Source organism: Pelobates fuscus, chromosome 3 (assembly GCF_036172605.1).
Source record: "Pelobates fuscus isolate aPelFus1 chromosome 3, aPelFus1.pri, whole genome shotgun sequence".
In the NCBI taxonomy this organism is placed as follows: domain Eukaryota; kingdom Metazoa; phylum Chordata; class Amphibia; order Anura; family Pelobatidae; genus Pelobates; species Pelobates fuscus.
The window spans coordinates 321,743,638-321,760,428 of record NC_086319.1 but is presented as its reverse complement, the minus strand read 5'-3'; the positions used below and the strand labels follow the sequence as shown (position 1 = coordinate 321,760,428).

The window sequence follows — 16,791 nt, the reverse complement described above, 5'->3', positions numbered from 1 at the left end:
TATCCATTTGCTCAGAGCACGAGAGAGAGATTTTGTGTATGTGTGTAATATCCCTAATGCCACTTATATTGGTTAACTAACTTTTTTGTTTGGCTGCGAATGATGTGATCTATCCCAAAAGGCTCCCCACCCTCGTTGTATGCAGTCAGTATTTTATTATTTAGAAATTGTGAATTGCAACGCTGGAATACCATGCCAGTCTAAACAGTGTGTATGTATGTGTATATATCTCTCTCCAATTTTTCCGCATGAGTGCTCTTGCCTTCCACCAAGGAGACGCCCCGTGTAAAGGACACCGCTGAATCCACCAATATAGTCTCAAAAGTAGAAAAACACAGGCTGTACTAAAAGGATAATGAAGGTTTTACATTTTTTTTTTTTTTTTTTTAAATGGGTTCACCACCTCACCAAAAAAAGTGACGTTTTGGCTCAGCAGAGCCTTAATCATGCGTAAGAAATACAACATTACAAAAGTGTAATGGCACAAACTGGCATATAATACATGAAGCAAGCTTCAAATTTAATATGAAGGCTAGGGGATAGAGTGACTAAGCCACCATCCCCTAGACTTCATATTAAACTTGAAGCTTGCTTCATGTATTATCATATGCCAGTTTATCTTGCTGTATTAATTAGGACATTTTATGGATCGTTATAATATAATTGGTTACTGTACCTTTTTTAGATTGACACTTTGCTCGAACAGGCTCCATGTCTTGTTTGATATGTTTCTTATGCATGTCTGTTTTAACATGTGATGATACTTTTCAATGAACTGAATTGGGCTTGGGGTTATTTAAACACTTTAGTAATGTTGTATCCCTTATGCATAATTAAGGATCTGCTGAGCTGAAACGTCGCCCTTATTTTTTGGCTGGTTAAGGTGCTGCAAACTAGGAAAGTAAACTTTACTTTTACGGAGTAAAATGGGCTACAGTGATCACAAAGCTTTAAGCAATAGCCCCAAAATAATGATAAAAGGAAACTCTTCTTATAATGTGCTAGTAACTATTTGCACATAGCACTCCCAGAATCTCTGCTGTTAGAATTCAAAGACCCCTTAAAACCATCCTGCATTAGACTATCACTCCACTTCTAGAATGGGTAATTTGGCAGTACACTAGTGGAAATAACAGTTTTGCGAGAATGATCAGGACTTACAGAACAGCTTGCTAAAGAAATAAAATCTTTATTTTATATGTATATATTATTTATAGCATAAAAAGTCTGGTGAAAAGCAACAAATTGTATTTTGAACAGTTGAAACGCCAATGGTTGCCTTCAGCTTTCTGGACAATTTGTATAAACTAAAAAATACCCCAAGTTAATGTTAAACAATTTAAAATAAAAAATACTTATTCTTCACTAAAACTTTAATTTCCACCACCAGTTGTTAAAAATAAAATAAAAGTGAGCTTAACAGGTGCTAGTACTTTTGTCGACTCTAAATTAGTGCTTACAAAGTAAGCATATCCTGAGGTTTAATCCTTGGTTGAGAGTCTGTGTTATGTGACAAAAGAAGTTTAATTTTGGAGCTAAAAAAAAAAAAATCTACCAACCCTATACCAGCCTAGCGCTGCCCTGAATATTTTAGTAGGAAAATCACAAGTTCAAAGCCTCATAGAGGAGTCTGGTATAACAGTTTTGTCAGTTTTCAAATGGACAGTCATTTCCGGACAAAACATGCAGTAATGTTAAATACAACAGTAAAAATATTTTACAAAAGCTGTAAACAATTAGGTATTTAGGTAGTCAATGACGACCCAACAGTTAATTTGGTAAATATTTAAAAAAAAAATTTTAAAATTCAAGTACGTGAAATCATTGTCACCAATCCATTGATCAATGGACAATTTCCATTTGTGTCATCAACTGTGAACAAACTTTTACTAGTTTTTAGACAGAAGACAACATGGTTTTTCAGAAGTGACATCGTTCTTTGTAAGTTGGTCAGTTGAAGTAATATATTGTTCTTCGTAGCAGTCATTTAAAGGGGTAATTTACCCCGTGTCGGTTTAATTGCAAGTCCCCAGCCACGTAGTTAGAGCTGTTACCACAGGGCCAGAGTTTGCATATTTTCACATCAGGACGGATGTGAGATGTGTTGTGTTAAAGTGTAGACTTTTTTTGTGCATAGCAAATTGTTAGGGAGTGAAAACATTAAAAAAAGGTCGCAGAAAATATTACATGGACCCAATCACTATACAATCCTTCATTTTTATACTGTAAGGTCCTCCTTGCAACAAGAATACTAGATCTTGCAACAATTCGTCTTCTTCTCTGGAATACTGAGCTTGGTTACGGATTCTGCATTTTGTTCTTTTAGGTCCACAGTCTTCTTAACTTCCCTACAAAGAAAACAACAGTTTTATGTAACATAATTGTTCCACGTGGAATGGAGGAAGTCTCATGATATTTATGATAGCAAGGGATGTGTCCAACACTGAACATGTGATTTGAAGTGGTCATGGTGCATGCAGCTCTTCAGTTTGAAATGCTGCACATACGGCGACATAGCTTATTGCTGTCGGATATGTATCTCCACATTGTGTAATTCCAGATTTAACATCGTATTCGACCTGTGCATATTTGGCATCAGTCATCAGCACACAAATCATGCTGATGATTACTAACCAATGTCACAGCCCCCTCCGTGCCAGATGGGAAAGGGAGCAACAAGATGTGTATTTAAGTAACCATTAAAAATAGTACAGTATATTAAGTCAGCCATACAGCCGATCCTGGGCGGGTGCACTGGGTCCACAGCGCCCAAGCGCTCTGTGAGTAGAGGCGCATTGCGGTGGTAGGCACTGCCCCCTCGCTAAGCCCCACCCTTTGTTTTAAGCTCCACATCCTGTCTGAAGGCCCTCAGAGCTCCTGGGAGGCTGGCAGGGCTAAAAGGTAAAGATGGAAGGTGAGCAATCACAGATAAGAGGAAGGGGCTATAGTTGGAACCAAAGGGGGGGGGGAGGGGTCACATAAGGGGACTGAGGGGGCAAAAGACGGCACAGGAAGAGAGGGAAGGTGGGCTACATAAAGGGATAGGAGGGGCGGGCGCTAAAGAGTGCAGAAGGGGAGGGGGGGCTACATAAGCAGACGGGAGGGGAGAGGGGCTGAAGGGAGACATAGAGACACACACAGAAGGACTGGTGGGACAAAAAGGAACATCAAAGCACGTGGGGGGCAAAGAGACAAAGGAGTTGGGGTAGAAACAGATGCACAAATTGGCTGGAGGCGGAAGAGACACACAAAGGGGCACACAGAAGGGCTGCGGGGATGAACAGACACACAGTAGGGCTGCGGGGATGAACAGACACACAGTAGGGCTGGGGGTGTGTGAGACACAGTAGGGCTGGGGGGGGTGTGAGACACACAGTAGGGCTGGGGGGGTGTGAGACACACAGTAGGGCTGGGGGGGTGTGAGACACACAGTAGGGCTGGGGGGGTGTGAGACACACAGTAGGGCTGGGGGGGTGTGAGACACACAGTAGGGCTGGGGGGGTGTGAGACACACAGTAGGGCTGGGGGGGTGTGAGACACACAGTAGGGCTGGGGGTGTGAGACACACAGTAGGGCTGGGGGGGTGTGAGACACACAGTAGGGCTGGGGGGGTGTGAGACACACAGTAGGGCTGGGGGGGTGTGAGACACACAGTAGGGCTGGGGGGTGTGAGACACACAGTAGGGCTGGGGGGTGTGAGACACACAGTAGGGCTGGGGGGTGTGAGACACACAGTAGGGCTGGGGGGGTGTGAGACACAGTAGGGCTGGGGGGGGTGAGACACACAGTAGGGCTGGGGGGGTGAGACACACAGTAGGGCTGGGGGGGGTGAGACACACAGTAGGGCTGGGGGGGGTGAGACACACAGTAGGGCTGGGGGGGGGGGTGAGACACACAGTAGGGCTGGGGGGGGTGAGACACACAGTAGGGCTGGGGGGGGTGAGACACACAGTAGGGAGGGTGAAAAAAGACACACAAAGGGATTGGTGGTAGAAATAGATGCCTGCTGGTCTAAAAAAAAGAGGCCAGTTGCCAGGAGCAGCCTGCCAGCTGGGCACAGCAGCCAGCACCAGTAGTTAACGTGAGAAGAGACAGCTTAAACTGGGTAGCACAGAGATTTGTTATATCACTATATTGTAAATGGGGGCTAGGATTTTAGAGAAAACCCTCTATTGTAGTTTCTAATGGGGCCTTGAGGAGACTTTTAACATACAGTTTACATATTTGTGGAATGAATATTCTTGAAAACATTTAAAAAAATTGTGGGTGTTTTTTACATTTTAAAATTGTGAAAAAAAACACTCTCTCACTCACTATTCACTAGACACACTGCATAGCATAATAGATGTGGTCGTGTTTTGGTGTGCATGCTTTTGGTTAGGAGGGGTGGCAGCATTTCATCATTTTTCTTTTTTTATGGTATGGCTGAGGTGGATTATTGGGCAAGCTTAATGTCAGCTATGGGAGGGGTTATCAAATGTATTTTTTGGGCTGAAGTCCCTAGTCCACATAGTAACGCCCCTGGGGATGGGATAGTCAAAAGTGGAAGAGAATGGTGAGATAAGTCACACAGGGACATTCAGAAAAATAAACAAACATACTGCTGAAAACAACAATGCATGCACACACAGTAACGTCCAGTGAAGGACACTCATACATACATACAAACACACACACACACCCCTTACAAATACTTTCGTAAATTTACGAATACATTCCATACAAATATTCAATAACTGCATCTGCACACATTAATATTATACACAAATATTCATTTGAATTCACATACATCTGTAAATACATTTCTTCATTACAAATACATTGACTCTGCAAAATACAACCATCTTACACACAGTTCATACAAAAACACTACCAGCTGACAAGCCCTCTGAGGACAAGATGGCAGTGGTAAGCTGTTTTGAAAAAGAAATGTCATGGATTAGCAATTTTGAGACAACAATGACACTGATCAGCGATTTGGGTACAAAAATGGCTATTTGGACAATAAAGTGGCACTGATAAGATGGGGACATAAATATTTTTAGCTATATTGGGACAGAGAGATGGCACTGATTAGCTATTTTGAGACAAAGTCGGCACCGGGAAGCTGGGCACAAATATGGCACTAATAAGCTTTTTGGGTGCATAGCTGGCACTGTACATAGTGGGTGACATGTGACTTGGGTTGAGGGTGTGTGGTTTCCATAGAAATTGGGTTTGGTTAGAAGTGTTATGTTTGTAAAGGGGAGGAGTTAGCAATATAGCCACACCCATCAGGGGGGCACCAAAAATATTCTTGAACTCCAGGCATCAGTATCGGCCCTGGTCAGCCAGATTACTTTTTCAAGTACAGAGGTCTCTGTGGATCCTGTAAGGCCATTGTCACATACAAGACATTTTGGCTCCACTAACCTCACTCCCTAAAATGTACTGTACATAACCTGGTTCAATACTAAACATAGCAATCAGAGCACAATACATGAGTAGTTCACATGCAAGCCCAGAGATCCTACAGCAGGGGTGCCCAAACGGCAGATCCCCACATGTTTTAAAACTACAACTTCCATGATGCTCTGTCATTCTAAAAGCATGCAAAGCGTCATATGAGTTTTAGTTCTACAAAATCTGGGGATCTACTGTTTGGGCAACCACTGTCCTACAGGATTAGTCACTAAAGTGAAATGTCAAAGTGAATTTCACATTTAATGTCAAAATAGCCAAAATGGGGAAATTCTCCAAGTCAGCTATGCTTTCCATTCCCAGGGCCGGATATACATGTCAGGTGCCCATAGGCACAACATTTTAAGCTGACCTAACTCAATAAAAGGCATATAAAGAAGTATAATTAATGTATTAGTTGGATATTGTAGGCCTAAAACCATAAAAAATGTAAATCATATTTTATAACTGCATATGTACAAATGTATGTATGTGCATATTTCTACTTATAATATGTGTTTGAATCTGTTAGTATAGAGTGTTTATGCAGCTGTGTAAACACGCAGGGTTCAAGATAATGTTAGTAGTGGTTAGAGTAAAGTGGGGTTAAGATTTAATTACGAATACAAATCTGTATTCCTATCACTATGGTGGCCTCTGGTTTTCCCCACCCTCGAACCCACTGGAACATAAAGGGTTAAAAAACCCTTAGCCATTCATACACCAATCCATACAGATTGCATATACCATATATCACACAGATACGTTGCGTACTCAATGTGAAATATATCGATTTTGTCACTTTTCCTCTGTTACAGTGCCGCTTTTCTGGGTGTTGCTCTTCTTGTAACACCCACCTCCTGGTAGTCCTCCGCAATAGTTCCTGCAGCACTGTTATTAAAGCGGACTCTGCTACAGTGGACACTGACCAAGACTTCTGGTATTTATCTCCCCACCAGCCAATTTAAGTTAAAACCAAAGCACATTAGTGCTGGAAACAGGCGCCCCCTAGTGGTCAGGCATCTGTAGGCAGGTGCTTACTCTGCTTAATGGGATATCCTGCCCTGGTCATTGTGCTACTCTGGCCTTAATCTAGAATTCACTTTGAATTCTTACTTTAGTAACTAACCATGATAATTATACACATGAAGGTAGGGTTGTTGTGCTTTATCCTCCAGCATCACCACTTACAACACACAATGTGTCTGCAGTGCTTAAATCCTAGAGTTTGATAGCTGAGCATTAACATGTAATATGTATTTTACTCTGTACTGACATCCACGTCTACTTTGATTCTTGTTTCCTACTGAGAAATGGCTGTTGTGTGCATTACTGAAAATTATTGAAATTGTACTAAAGCTTCTTGGAGCAGATATAGCTGCAATGAAAGCAAGTGATAAAACCCGTGGTTTATTTTTCTCCCATGTTAAAATGGGGTTAGGTTAAGGCCTATTAAAATTGGAATACTTTGACCAAGTTGTAAACTAAACACAATATAACCAAACGGATGTATTTAAATCCAAATATTTGTTTACTGAAGACAAGTGATTAAAGGGACACTATAGTCACCAAATGAACTTTAGCTAAATGGAGTGGTTTTGGTGTATACGTCATTCCCCTGCAGTCCCACTGCTCAATTCGCTGCCATTTAGAAGTTACATCACTTTGTTTATGCAGCCCTAGCCACACCTCCCTGCATGTGACTTACACAGACTTCCTAAACACTAGAATTTCTTATCTCCTGCTCTGTTAATAGTTTGCTAGACCCTGCTAGGACCTCACGAATGTACCGTATTTATTCGAGTATAACGCGCACCCCTAATTTTCGATTAAAAATCGGTATAAAATTTTATACCGATTTTTAATCTAAAATTAGGGTGCTTGTTATACTCGAATAAATATTCGAGTGGGTGCTCGATAATACCGACCGCCGGGCTCATTACAAGCCCGGCGGTCCTGGGGGGGTGTGCAGCAAGCATTTACTCACCTCCGTGCAGCTCCTCCAGCTTCCCAGTGTACATCTCGCGAGACCCGCGGCCAGCTCTGACGACGTCAGAGCGTCAGAGCTGGCCGCGGGTCTCGCGAGAGTTACACTGGGAAGCTGGAGGAGCTGCACGGAGGTGAGTAAATGCTTGCTGCCCACCCCCCAGGACCGCCGGGCTTGTAATGAGCCCGGCGGTCCTGGAAGGTATATTTATTCGAGTATAACGCGCACCCTTAATTTTAAATTAAAAATCGGTTTAAAAAAATGCGCGTTATACTCGAATAAATACGGTAATTGATGTTCAATTTAGAAGCTTATTTAGCACTCGCACTATTTAATTTGCCTTCCCTGTTAGAATTAGTGCAGGACCCACTGATATTGGGGTACTGTGAAGTAGAGGTGGGCTTAACACAAAATGGCCATATGGTGGAACTGAATCCCCATATTTGTTTGCAGAGAGAGGAGGTTTTAAGTAGTCTTTAAGTAGAATTTTAAAATGCATTTTTATGTGTGCGCGGTTCCTTAATCTGTATTACCTTGAAAACATAGCAGGGTTATTCACAAAATATAACAGGAGTTGTTGCAAATTAAACTTGCCAAACTGTGATTACAGTCGAGCTATACAATTTTTTCCAAATCATCGATTTTTAGGTGCAATTTGCAATTCTGTAATCAATGCATTAAACGTGTCTCTTTGATGGGTCCATATAACACACTTTTCCACATCACGTACCTTGCAAGGTGAAGGACAGCCTCCACTACATTAGTCCCATTCTTGGCACTTGTCTCACAGAAAAGGGCGCCATAGGCCTGTAACACATGATTGAATTAGGAGACCCTGAAAAAAACAGTTTTGTCTAATTGACCCAGATAAGATTTGCAGCAGAGGCCTGCTTACCATAGCCAGCTTTTCACCCATGGATGTGTGAATGACAGCAGATTCTTTGTTTTCAGTCCTCATATCGGTTTTATTGCCAATTAGCATCATTGGCATAGGCTTGTCTGATGAGTTCTATAATAATAATAGTAAAAGTTAAAAGAAATACAAGTCAAAGGTCTCTGAATACCACACTGTTCAACTCTCAGCTTGAAATTCTGCCATTTACAGGTTTGTATTGACCACTTAAAAGCAGATGACTTGCCAGGATTTAGCATGAGTATTTGTCCCAAACTGGGGTTGGACTGTATTACTCAAATCAGCTCTGAGATGGGCTAACAGGTGAATTGTAGGATTCGATCGACAAGGGCTGGGCCTGGGGAGGCAGGATTGTGATGGTGTATCTACATATTAATGAGATATAATAGGTGAATAAGAAGGGACAAAGTGTGTAAGGGCAGTCAAAATTACATAAATGCATCACTGTTGGCTACCCTGGAAGTTGGCTAGCCCCTCTTACATTTCTTCACTGACATTAATAATTTCTTATGACTGTCTCAATCCATGATTTTAATAAATGTTTGGTGAATTAAAGTGTTTTAGATTTCACTTCTGAAATAAGAGGGTGCAGTGGATACAGTGATAAACTTGGCATATACCCATCTGATCTGCAAAGGGCACTCAAGAACACTCAGTTCTCCTGACTCAAAATATATTAATATGTAGACTATAAAAAGAAAAAAAAAAAAAAGATAATGGTGAGTTTAAAATGTTTATGCCTTTACGGTCAGAGCACAGATTAAATATGAGATTGTTTTCTAAATTCATTATAAAATAACAGAAAACACCAACACATGTAGACAATTCTATTTCAGAAATCATTCATTTGATACATAGATTGTATGTACACAAGGTTTCCTTATATGCCCACTGTCAAAATAATAACAAAACCTCAAAATATTAAATAAACAGAAGTCACATACCTTGATCTCGTCAATCCACTGCCGCACATTGAGAAAACTAGCTTCCGAAGTGATGTCGTACATCAAAAGGACGCCGTGTGCTTTGCGGAAATATGACTTTGCAATACTGCGGAACCTGCAGTGATACATATAAATGATAACCGGAGTAAGGTGCTAAATAGCCTGCAATCTGAATGTTATAATTAAATTTGGTCATTCAAGGGGTTAGTACCCGAACCAGTAAAAATTTCAATATAACGCTTGGAATAAGTTTCCATGTATTCCCAATGCTATATAGTGTTCCTTTAAGCTATGACTTAAAATGCTGTTGTTGAGCTGTCCCTTGCTGCCCTAGGATTAAGTTACTGTGTGTTTGAAACTCTGGTTGAGCTAATCCTGGCAGTGCACAGCTTAGCTCATTGCCTGAAAGCAATCAGTTGACATTCAGAAGTTGCATAGGAGATTCCGGCTTTCTGGCAGAAGAAGTGCAGGAGGGGACTGGCAACTTGGAGACCCCAAGGGAAGAAGTTAAACCATTCCAATACAGTTTATGTACTTACAACGAGGAAACTCCAAGGCATTCCTGGCAACAAAACCATTACAGTGGTTGTGGTGCTTGGAGTGTTCCTTTAAAAACATTAACAAATTATTCTCCACGGCATTGTAATTCTGCTACAGTGAACAATGTATTTTGTGGATAGTTGCCTTGAGACTGTTGAATAGGAAGATTCTGTCCTGACAAACTTGGGACACGTAAACTCTTGGGTCAAGATCCAAACTGTGTATAAGAACTCCTGCTCTAGGAAAATCTAGAATTTTACACTTGAGTTTCCCTTTAAAAGCAGGCATTTTTGTATTATATCAGAGTGCTATTTTTGCACAAACAGTCCTTATCTATGCAGATAAGAATGTAGTTTCAAGGTTTTCACACACCTTTCCTGACCAGCTGTGTCCCAGATCTGTAATGTCGTGTGATCACCATCCACCAAGAGTTTCTTCATCTGGAAATCAACTCCTACGAAAGAATGAAATGTTAATACTTGCAGCAGGAGGGATGCCAATCGGTCCACAAAGCTGAAAACATTGTGATATCAAAGAAAAGTCTTTAAAGATTGAGGTCTGTTTTTTTTTTATTATTTTTTTTTTTCATTTCTTTCCTTTCATTTGTGAGCAACAAACTACAGCAGCTGAGAATGTTCCAATGTGGATGAAAGTTCCACATTTTGCTTCTTACTCAAATAAACAACTATTTCATTAGAGGAAGGAAAACCATTTGCCCCATAATCAATCTTTACATGTAAACCTCAATGAGTCCTAATCGGAAAACAACAAATTCTAAGCCAACTTTACTTATGAGAGATAGTTAAAAAGCACTAGAGATGTTATTGAGTTTTATTCAATAAAAATTATTCTGATAAAAGTTAATAATAATATAAAAGATAATAAAACTAGGATGGAGGTGTCTGTTTGGAATGTGTCTTTTTAGTACTGGCCTACACCCCACCAAACCAAATGCCAAAGTATCATAGTACCAATAGAAATGAATAAATAAATGTTAAGTATGTAAAGTGGAAATGGTGAATGGCATGTTAATAATGTGATATCACAAATATACGAGGCAATGCGGAGGGTGGCTGAGGAGGAGGATGCTTTTGACCAGGCAGATATCTTGCTCAACAGTACAGACCTACCCATATCGAGGTATAAGATAACGGTGTCCTGACACCTCCTAACGGCAGCAAAATCGCTGATCCCAGCACTGTGGTGGCAGAAACAGCCACCAACATTCCAAGCCTGGCTCCAGAGAGTGGAGGAGATCAGGCAAGTAGAAGCCGAAATTAGCGGTGGTGAATGGAAGGCTGGAGAAACACGAGGAGATCTGGAGGACGTGGACATACTACCTGTGCAACAGGGACGAACCTGGAAACCAACCCGCCGGGTAAGAGGAGGAGTAGGGGCCCTGTGCATGCTCGCAACGTGATGGATGAGGGTGATCCGCGAGACCGGGACAGGGCATCCCAATCCAGCCTGTTCCTCACCCACTTTCATTCTCTCTATCACTAATTCCCCAATGCCTTCTCTTTCTCCCCTCTATCTCTTTCTTCATATACGTACAGCGGAGCTAACTTATTAAACCTACCTAATAGCGTGCATCCACCTTTTCGGTCTCTCAATTCATGGCTGATGCTCCAATAGTGATAACCCGATTAATGGTACCAGCACGGCATTTCACTCCTCTTTCGGGCACCTAAAGTACGGGAGGCGAGGTATACCTTGGACACATCCGGGGGACTCTTCCTCAAGATACGCGAACTGGAGGCATCTATTCCATTTGCAAGCAGATTAGACAGTCCCACACCACCCCCCACACCAGTCCCAATCATATGACAGACAATAGGTAGGGAGGACAGACGAGTCTCTACGGAAAAAGACGGATTACCCACATGACCCGCACTACACCGGGACCCCTGACACAGGCTACAAACAAACACGGGGTAAGGCACGGGGATCCCTGGGATGTAGGACAGGGGCACAGAGGCTGAAATATGGGATTGTAACACCTCTATACTTCCCATACCTTCCAAAGAAGGGCGCAGTGAACCTCAGCGAATTAGATAACTAGGGGTCACGCAAAACAAGCTTCGTTTACCAACGTACGAAAGTACCCAGCCACCTAAATCCCGAAGTGTATGCTTAGACGGGGGGAGCAGCCTGAAGGATGTATTCACTCGAATTTATGTACCTTAATGTGTTGTTTAAATGCTATTCTATTTCTTATTTCTGTATCGCCTACTACTTTAGAAAAAAAAACATACAAATAAACAAAGACTGACAAAAAAAAATAAAATAATGTGATATCAAACTATAACAGTGTTCTAGCCTATAGGAGTACACAGATACTCGCAGAAGACTACCAACAGATAGAGGCAAAAATCTTTCAATTGACTGCTTCTTGGGGACAGAATACAAACATTTAATATTATTATTTATTTAGGAATAATTTTACCATGACGAATATACTGAAACTTGTTTATAGCTCAAATGTAAACTCCTGAGGGAACTAGTTCAGCTGGGGTTTAAAATTCGACTAATAATCCCTTAGATAATAATTAACAAAAATACATTTAGAATGGAAAACAAATGGAAAAGGAAAAATAAAAAAACATTTCAATGTACATTTACTTTCTGCACACCCCTAGCTAATGGTCACATTTTTACATATTTAGAATGTGGTGTTCCATGCCGAGTTAGCACAAAAGGAAAACTCCAAGCACCATAACCACAACAACCTGCTGTAGTAGTTATGGTGATATGATTGCCCTGGCAGTCTCACAAGCATTTGCAAACAATCTGACAACTTACCTGGGGTCTTCTAAGTGCCAGCTGCCTACTCGTCTTCAGAATTTCCTGCACCATTAGTTTCACTGAGCTAGGCACTGGCACATCAGCTGAAATTGTCAACTGAGTACTTTCAGCTGATGAGCTATACCCAGCATCGCAGTGCATGGAGCTTCTTGGTAGGAGCTAGTTACTGGCACCTGGCAGACTCAGGTAAGTTGTGAAACCGTTCACAAACAGTTTACTTACAAATCGAAAATATTTCAGGTAAGAAAGACATAAAAAAAACACAAATGTAACAGTATGAGATCGAGATTTAACAGAACATATAACATAAATAATAAAAATATGAAATATTATAACTGAACCTAAAGTGGTAGGAATGTCTCCTCTGAACTCATTCAGACACAGACGTAAAAGGAAACTGGATTTCCCTGACCCAGCATCTCCGGCGAGGACAAGTCTGTATATGGGACTGGTAACCTGAGAATTCTCGTCAATTGCCAAACCTTCTTTCTGTACAGAATCAAAATAAGAAAACAAAACACTCAGAAAATTCAGCAGAGTAAATGTAACAGTCAAGGAAGTGGGAAACTAAACGCTACAGAAACACGGTAACGTTAAGAATACAAATTCCGAATCCCCTATTGAGATTCAGACCCCCAACCTTTTTGCAAACTAAAAATTTGTAAAAAAAGAAAAGAAAAAAAAAAGAAGCAGTTTGATTACCCTTTCCAGCGCCGAGACTCTCAGTGTTGCCGCTTGCTCCGCCTCCCGCAATATCATCATGGAGGGGTCGCTTCCACAATGAATGCCCAGTTGAGTTCCTCAGACTTTGTGTGTGTGCGGTGAGCATTATGCTTCTCATAGGAAAGTATTAGATTCAATGCTGTCCTATGAGCAGCATTTGGTCACAAGACTGAGTTTCACTTGGTCGTTGCTGCGGAAGCACCCCTAGTGACAGTCTGGAGCACAGCAAGTAGAGGTGTATTTATTCCGGCAATTAAACCATTGCAGTTTCTACAACTTTGCAATTTTTTTACATTGTATGGTTAAAACTACAGGGCTATTGCACACAGACCACTTCATTGAGAGTAATGAATCTGTGAGCCTTTTTTAGTAGTCCTTTAAATACCTAGGGATAATAAATATTCCGTATGAGCTTCAGATTCTTTAAAATTAATATTTATTCTACAGTTTTGCAATGAAAATATATATATATTTTAATGGTTTAATTTAATTGTTGTTCCCCAAGCCTTGTGCCCATTCTGTTACACAGTATATAAAAAAAACAAAAAAACATGGACTATATTGGCCTTGCAGGCGTATGATTTTTCAGCTTGAATAATCACTACGTGTTTTTGATCAAAAGTGAGCTACAGTAAAGATCAAAATAACTGTTTTTTAGAAGACAATTACTTAAGCCTTACACCACAGGGATAAAAACGTAAAACCAAAACAATAAAGCAGTACAGAATAACACAATGGGACAGCTAACCTTGGCACTCGTTTTTAAACTATACCCATGATGCTCAGCCAACCTTAGCATTATGGGGTGCCAAGCAGAGCCATCATTGGACTAGGAAGTTTTAAAACATAAAACACAGATGTTAGATATTGGGAACATGTGGAAATCCTTAACTAGACTTTTGGATAGAGGGAGACTGGAAGGGATTTTGACATCTAAGGAACATGAGTTTTTGAATATAAAATCACAGAGAGCACCAGTCTTCTACATTCTCCCAAAGGTCCATAATGATTTACTGAACCCACCCGGGAGGCAGATTGTCTCTGGTATTGGTTCCATATCCAATAATCTGTCGAAATATATTGATTCTTTCCTCCAACCAGTGGTAACCAAAGAAAAATCCTTTCTGAAAGACACGACGGATGTCCTAAGGATGCTTAAGGATTTCGTATGGAGGGATGGATATTCTTTGGTTACCTGTGATGTTACCTCCCTATACACATGTATACCTCATGACAAAGATGTGTAGCTGTCAGACACTTTTTTAGAACAAGATCGAACATTACCATCCACTCAGATTCATTTTTTTTTTTTAATCGATTGTATCAGATGGACCTTCGACCATAACTAATTTTGGTTTAATTCTTCCCTTTTTTTTGCAACAAAGAGGGAAGGCGATGGGCATTACTTATGCACCCAGTTATGCAAATCTTTTTATGGCCCGCTGGGAAAATTTGTTTATCTTTGGACAACAAAACTGGGGTGCACAAGTTCATTCCTATCGTCAGTATATAGAATGATATGATTTTTATTTGGGAAGGGTCAGAGGAAGATTTTAAAGAATTTTTGAGTTTCCTTAATAATAATGTGGGGAATACACCTCACTAGTAATATCAGTGCCCTGACTATTGACTTCCTGGATCTTAAAATTTATGTTAAGGATGGAGTCCTTAAAACGCAAACTTTCTTCAAAAAAGTGGATGTGAATGGGTATGTGCAATATAACAGTAGACATTACTCCCCATGGCTGATTAACACACCAAAGGGCCAACTACTAAGATTGAAACGCAATTGTACAGAGGAGGTAATATTTCAACAGGCACAGTGCCTTTTAAATAATTTTAGGGAGAAACAATATCCTTAGGACATTTTAAAGAAATCCCTTGAAGATGTGAAGGATATCACACAAATAGAATGTATTCAAAAGGATAGAGGAAATAAGAATAACCAGGAGAATTTTAATGAAGTCTTGATTTTAACAACCAACATAATTCTATTAAGAAAACCATTAATACATTAAGGCCGATACTAAAAACAGATAGGGATCTGAGTGAAATACTGCCATCTAAACTAAAGATCACTTTTCGGGGTGCCCCAAATCTGAGAAAAATGTAAAAAAACAAAAAACGCCTGGTACTTTTCTAGGACGCCTCATAGACTTTTTTAGATGTAAAATATGTTCTGAATGTAAGAATACTCAGCGTACTAATGGAAAGCCAGAGTTAAGGTTTAAATCAGAAAGGGCACAAAAATAATTTGTGATTAAGGAGCATATTACTTGTCATAGTAATAAAGTGGTTTATCTTCTGAGATGTCCCTGTAAACTACAATATGTGGGGAGGACGACGCATCCCCTTCAGATAAGGATGGTTTTTAAGGTTTTTGTATAGATCTTAACTTTTGGATTTTATGTTTGTATATTACCTGACCTAGCTACCTTTTATCTTTCCATTACTGCTTTTAGATCAATGGACTGTAAAGGAATTTTTGACTTTCTGAAGATATTTAATATGTGGATAATTTGATTTAGACAATCTTCTCCTTATTTTACATTTAAAAAGTGTTGGGGTTTTAAAAAAATAAAAAATGTTTTACCTCTTAATTTGATTGTGAGTTGAATATACATATATTATAAAATGTAATTTATATATGTTTTTGTATTAGTTGGTACTAACTTACAGTGTGGAGGTATTTTTTTATATATATATATTCTATTATATGATTACAGAGTAATTGCACTCTTTTTATGCTATTTAAGTTTGTGTTGCCATATATTTTAAACATTTTAGTTTTGTGTTTGAGTCATTATCTTAAAGTGTGATAGACTGTTCAATACCTCAAGAGACTCTTTGAGAGACTGGGCAATTAATGGAGACTGATTTGATATATGCCGATTGGATCACGGTAAGAAGCCCAGCAAATAAATATCTTACAGAGGTGGGAGGAGGTACTGCTCGTTTGAGAAAGCCCCAAGAGGAGGGGCGAAACGGAAGTGCTTTTGAAGTGTCTACACAGGTGATACCAGCCACGAGAGGAACAAGGACGGCGGTTAGAATTCAAGCATCTTTCATCCCCTGCGGGTTGGTGAGCAGACGGTGGACTACATACATTTCTGCATATGTATTTATAATACTTAAAATAAAGGAATGTTGCTTACCTGCAATCCTGGTCATCAGAGCATCTATTGGATCCCACGCACTCTAGGGGCTGATCCTCCCTGGGTGCTATAGCTATGAGTGGGGCCTCTACCACTCTCAACTTGTGAGTTGAACACCTAGAGAATTTTTTTTTATTTTTATACTTTGTAACTTTATTGCACTAGGAGTGCTTTCTGTGTTTTTTGTCTCCTATCTAGATACCACATTTGTGAATTTACGATTTTGCAAGTATATTTGTATTTTCCACATTGCTGGTTGAATTACAAAATCACTTAATTACTGTT

The 16,791-nt window shown here is 40.1% G+C and overlaps 1 protein-coding gene across 2 annotated transcripts in view; it reads right to left on the bottom strand.

Annotated features, from left to right (window-relative positions):
- Positions 1-1,663: 1,663 nt before the first annotated feature.
- Positions 1,664-16,791, bottom strand: part of LOC134603200 (ras and EF-hand domain-containing protein-like) — a 51,169-nt gene continuing 36,041 nt past the window's right edge. For both annotated transcript variants that reach the window (XM_063448939.1, XM_063448940.1), the window contains exons 12-17: positions 12,970-13,117; positions 10,196-10,277; positions 9,284-9,398; positions 8,322-8,435; positions 8,157-8,233; positions 1,664-2,348 (exon numbers count right to left, since the gene is read on the bottom strand). In XM_063448939.1, coding sequence (XP_063305009.1) covers positions 2,252-2,348; positions 8,157-8,233; positions 8,322-8,435; positions 9,284-9,398; positions 10,196-10,277; positions 12,970-13,117 — 633 coding nt within the window. In that variant the 3' untranslated portion in view covers positions 1,664-2,251. The remainder of the gene's footprint in view (positions 2,349-8,156; positions 8,234-8,321; positions 8,436-9,283; positions 9,399-10,195; positions 10,278-12,969; positions 13,118-16,791) is intronic.